Source organism: Cystoisospora suis, assembly GCF_002600585.1.
Source record: "Cystoisospora suis strain Wien I chromosome Unknown contig_162, whole genome shotgun sequence".
In the NCBI taxonomy this organism is placed as follows: domain Eukaryota; phylum Apicomplexa; class Conoidasida; order Eucoccidiorida; family Sarcocystidae; genus Cystoisospora; species Cystoisospora suis.
In genome coordinates, this window is record NW_027152964.1 from 1 (window position 1) to 5,790 (window position 5,790).

Below are 5,790 nucleotides of genomic sequence, written 5' to 3' on the forward strand. Positions count from 1 at the left end.
TATATATATATCTATGGCTGCAATATATTGTATATCTATATATATATATATATATATATATGTACGTAGATATGCATGCACTCATGGCCCCCAGGTAGATACTCCCCGGTGTCTCCTCGAGTCTTTTCATGGCAAGATGAGATTAGACATGCGCAATTTTTCTTTCTCTTTTCTTTACCTCTGCATTTTGTATCTCTCCACGAGATGATAGAAGAAGAAGAGAAAGAAGAAGAACATGTTTTACCCATTATTCTATTCATGCACTCTGAGCTACAGCAAGAGACTCCCTGGATCTCTTTCGCTTCTTTTCTTCCCCTTTAGGCAATGGGGCCATTCGTCTCCATGGAGATCTTTCATCTTTCCTTCTCTCTCTTCCTCCTCCTCCTGTCTCTTGCGTTCTTCTTTTTCTTCTACGTCTCCTGGCTTCGAGCGGAGCGGTCACGAGGCCGAGGGGTGTGGCATGGATGGAGGATGGCGGGGTAAGTGACGATTCTTTCTCTTCTCTAGACAAGAGATCTTTCTTGAAAAGAGAAGAAAGAAGGTAAAAGGAAAGTCTCTCTCCTCCATGCATGCAGGGGTGTATGGCATTTCGGAAAGAGCAAAAGGTCTCTTTCTCTTCTTCTTCTCCTCGTCATCGTTATCAACTCGCAGGAGTGTGTGGGTTAGATAGGCGTTCTCTCTGTGCATGCATATGCATGTCTAGGAGTCTATGGATGGATCTCTCCAGGTTTGTGTCTGTCTAGATGTATCGGCGGGATATATATACACTCCAGCGCACATCGGTAGGTAGAAACAAAGGCAGGTGAATATGAAGAAGATCTCTAGTCTCTACAGGACAGCATAGGCCTATTAAGAGCGATATAGACCACGTAGAGATCTGCATGAGTGGTAAGGGGTGTCTACATGGCAGGTAGCTTCATTATAGGCATATAGGGGGATTATCGAGCTCTCTGTCCTCGCTTTCCTGTTGATCGGCCTCTTTCTCTGAAGAGAAGAAGACAGATGATAGGCAATGAGAGCTAACCTTTTCTCATACAGGATCCAAGAGAAGAACGAGGAGGTAAAGAGCATGAGGAGGAGAAGGAGAAGGGCTAGATAGAAATGCATGACGGACACTTCAGGACTTTGTAAATCTATATCAGTCCTGGCTTGAAAGAGGGTTCTTCCTTGCTTCTCTTTTTCTCATGACTCGCTTTCTCCTTCTCTTTCTTTCTTTCTTGTTCTCTTTCTTCTTCTTCTTCTTCTCTGCATGTGTCTATAGGTGACTGTGCGTGTATTCTCAAGTTGAGTGGCTCTTCATGCTTTTTCTTTCTTGTCTTCTCTTCAACGCATGCAGTCTCATGAGAGATCGATCTTCTTCTCTCCCTTCCTCACAGGAAAGACAGCTGAGAGTAGAAAAAAAGGACGAGGTCTACTGATAGATAGACTAAAGGCAGATAGATAGATAGATAGATTCAACATAGGTAGGTAGCTAGATAGATAGATTAAAAGTAGATCAGAGATAGATAGATAGATAGAAGCGATGTGTTTCTTTCATCTTTTAATGATATGAATGTATCTGTATCTTATTTGTCTTCTTCTTCTTGCTGTTGGCGTTCCTTTGATCAGACGATCGTCCAGCGTCTGTCGCTTACTATCCTTCTTTCTTGCCTTCCCATCTCTTTATTCTCTCCACGAGAATGCCTGGCCTACGAGTTCTTCGGCTACCTCGTAGAGCGACGCGAATCTATCCTTCTTATCAACAGACAGAAGAAGCAGAAGCAGGAGGAGGAAAAGGAGGAAAGCGAGATCCCTTCTTTACTGCTATAAGAGAAGATTCCTCCTCGGGTAGGAGAAATCCTTTATATCCCAGAAGAGAATCTCTCATATCATACTTTCCTGAGACGCCTCTTAATATGTAAAGAGACTTCTTCTTCATCTTCTCTTCGCTCCTCGTCTTTTCTCTCCCCTCTTCATGTCTCTCCTATTCTTCTTTTTCGAGGATTTCTTCGTCTCCTGCCGGCCCTTCGGGTCTTTACTTTTGAAAGGCAGAAAGGAGAGGATCGGAGGAGAGGATCGAGATGTGTTGGATAGAAGGGCTTCGATCGAGTGTCTCTTTATCGATGAGCTAAATGATCAAGAGACAAGAGAAAACGGCGACATCCTGCCTGCTTTCTTGTCGAAAGGCAACATTTGTCTATCTATCTTTAATCTATCTTTCTATTCTTCGTCTATCTTCATTCTATCTAACTACCTATTTTGGATTTATTTCTCTTTTTGTTTATCTCCTATCTATCTATCTATCTATTTTGATCTGTCTTCAATCTACCTATCTATGTCTCTTTAATCTCTCTTTAATTTCTCTATCTAGGTTTCTATCTATCATTCATGTGTCTCTCTTGGACTTCTTTGTCAATCTATTTCATTTAGACCGACGTCGTTTTGCGTCTCCTCTTTCTTCTTCTTCTCGACTTTCTTGGTGAAAAGAAAGAAAGAAGTGCCTGAGAAACGTAAGCAAGATACTGGGTGTCTATGTCTCAAAGAAGAAGAAGAGAGAAGTCGTTTATGAAGAAGCTTTAATTCGCCCTCCAAGTGCATACAGGGCATTTCCATACCGGGACATCGAAGGCAAAAGCGCCACTCGAACTTCCTCCTTTCTCTTCTTCGTCATCTATTTCTCTTCTTGTCGAGACGTTTCTTTTTCCAAATACCAGGTGACAATGCTAGATAGACAACTAGATTGGAGATAAGTAGACAGATTTAACATAGATAGGATGGTAGATAGCTAGATAGATAGGTTCAATAGAGATAGGGAGTAGTAGGTACACTGGTAGGAGAATGAAGGAATGGATGACTGTATAAAGGAAAGAGCAGAAATACGATCAAGTGGACCTTTCTCTTTCATCTAGGATTAGAGGATCAGATAGTGTTGTCTCCCACTCCTCCTATCATTCTCTATCTTGCTTCTTGGCTGGCAAAATCTCCACACGCCTCACTCTACTCCCTTGCCGCATTTGAAGATTCCTCTTCGATCAACGACGGAGAGAAAAAGAAATTGTCGACCTCCCGCCTTTCTCCCTGGAAACGTTCTTTTCATGTGCACGGCTTTTCGCTTCCTCGCGTAAGAAGAATAAGCGCCGGAGGGATCGATGAATCTTTAAAAAGTCTTTCTATCTTTCTCTTCGCGAAACCTATTCGCTCTTCCAAGAGGAGCTTGCCTCGGTGAACGCTCCTCTTTATCAAAGCTGTCTTTCTGAGAAGGCCAGGCAATTTCCTCGGGACGCGCAAGTGTGAAGTATTAGAGAGAGAGAGAGACGGCCTCTGGTGCGGATGAGAAACATACGAGCTAGCCCGGCGACTTGACACGGGGATAGTGGCAGCAGGAGATATATAGCACGCCTTCAAAGAAGAAGAAGAAAGCATGCAGATAAGATGAGAGAGGCAACAGATCCCTGGTATACTGAGGATTCTCTAGGGACTTTTCTCTTTTTCCGCTCTCTCTTCCTTTTTGGAGGTATCTGATAGCTATGGACGGCGACGAAGATCCTGCCTGTGCAAAGGGGTAGTGAGATGTCTAATGAAGAAGAACGGACGGTATGTCTCTTCTGATCCTTGTCATCTTTCTTGTTTCTTTCTTCTCCTCTGTGTTCGCTGACATAAGAAGAAGAGAAACACCTGAAAAGCGCTCGATCAGCTCTGTCTCTAGACACTGCAGCCCGTAACGACTGACTACCTCCATACGTGCAACTCATACGTCACTGTAGATGTATCGGTCTTCACATGTGCAGAGATCTGCCTATATCTGTACCTCCCTATCTATTCATCTATCTATCTGTCTATGTGGCTAGATCTATCTATCTATCCATCTGCCTCTATATGTATAGACGTGTACGACAGGGCGCAATCGTCATTGTGCTTCCGGTCATGTGGGACAGAATATCCGTTCAGAGGATTCATTTGTACGGGGCCGCCTTCTCCCAAGAATCCACGTGAAAATTTCTCCTTTGAAAGTTCTCTTACTGCTCTACAGGAGCACGCTGGCTACGAAGCGCAAAGTACCTCTTCACTTAGGTAGATAGATAGATAGATGTATATACATATCTATTTCATATGTGTATAGTACGGAGGTGGCTGGATGTATTCCGAGATATGGTCCCTAGCAGAAGAGAGTCGATAGGGTAGATTCAGGTGTCTATCTTTTCTGAATTTCTAAGAAGAACCTCATCCATTGATCGAGAAAGAACAATTACTGCCGGACTGAGACTGGATCTGTCGGTTGCGTCCTAGTCGTCATAAATCTCGGATCTTCAGCATTCCTGTCTCTGTGACTTTCTTCTTTTCTTCTTTTTAGCTACCGTCATGTCTCACTCGTAAGTCCTCGTCGACTCGAAGTCGATGCAATCTATTTATCTGTCTATCCGTCTGTCTATCTATTTATCTCTTGTTTCTCTTCTTTTCCTTTCTCTCAAGCGAAAAATTCAGGACAAATGCAGTCTATCTACTGTGTTCGTCACTTCTTTCTTTCTTCGCTGTAAGAAGTAAGAGACAGAAAGAGCAAGGGAGAGGGACGGAGTCTAAAAGAGAAGCCCACGGAGCATCCACCCTGGCTTAGATGATCGATAGACTTTACCTCCAGAGAGGAGTTGTTCCACCACTCCATGGTATGACTGAGAAGCAACATAAAAGCTCTCATATGAACGTATGCAGAAACGAGAAATAGACAGATATCCTCCCCAGTCAGAGAGTTTCTTCCCTCCGTCTCTCTATACAGGGGTGCGTCTCTTCCTAGGATAGCTTCTCCATCACGCTTTCCTTGAACTAGTTTCATGACGACGCAGTTGTGTGACAGAGAGAGGTGTCAAGAAGAAGAAGAGAGAAACAATTGTCAAGTCGTCACAGTCCAAGAAAAATCGATAGAGAGAAGGAAAGACGGTGAAAGAAGAGAGTCAAAAATATATGTAACTCTGTTGAGACTTCCTCTACACGAACACTCCTCTAACGCCTGGGCCGGGGCTCCAACTGCCACCGAGACCGCGTGTTGGACCTCCTTGTCTGTCTCCTATGAACGAGGGACGTGTGTAAGTAGCGGGTGAGCTCTAGAGGCGTTTCAGTGTTCTTGCATGCGTTGCTTCGAAGCTAAAGCAAGAGGGACTTCGAAAAAGGACCAAGTTGCAATTCCAGAGTGAAAGGCTCCGCCTCTATGCATGGACTCTGTTTCCTTTTTCACTGGAGAAGACAACAAGCCAAGTCACGAATGGAGATGAAAGCCTGAAGACTCTACCAAGAGCGCCAGATGACTGCCTGCTCGATCAGTCCTAGGCCCAAAACTCATCCATGAGGACTGTGACTTTGAAGGCATAGATAAGCAACTACGCCAGCGTAAACAAGAGAGGTGGGAGGACACTTAAAGAGCCCCCCCCAACGCAAACTCCTCGCTCTTCTCGTTAGAATGTGTTCGCATGAGAGGCCTTTGGGCGGTCTTCGTAGAATCGAAGGTAGGTGTAGTCAGGAAGAGAGAGGAGACTGGGGTGTCATAACGCATCTGCCTTTCCGCCGGAACTTCTCTGTCCCGGCAGTCTTCTCTTAAGGTGTCTGTAGCCTCACTCATATGCTTAATTGAAAAGGACTCCCCCGGTAGACCGTAACCCCTGTAAAAACATCTTTTTCAGATTGAAATGCATAATAGTAGAAGAAGGAGATCAAACTATCCTCGTGGTAGGCCTCTGACATGGGACAGGAGTAGCAGAAGCAGCTGTCTCTTTCTTTCTCTGCGTGATCTACACCTCCTCCTCCTCCTCCTCCTCTTCCTGT

The 5,790-nt window shown here is 44.4% G+C and overlaps 1 protein-coding gene across 1 annotated transcript; it reads left to right on the forward strand.

Annotated features, from left to right (window-relative positions):
* Positions 1–322: 322 nt before the first annotated feature.
* On the forward strand, positions 323–2,635 carry CSUI_000367 (uncharacterized protein). Its single transcript, XM_068060601.1, has 2 exons — positions 323–479; positions 1,609–2,635. Exons 1-2 carry the CDS (start codon positions 461–463, stop codon positions 1,899–1,901), a joined length of 312 nt encoding a protein of 103 aa, XP_067927421.1. The 5' UTR covers positions 323–460; the 3' UTR covers positions 1,902–2,635.
* Positions 2,636–5,790: the final 3,155 nt, after the last annotated feature.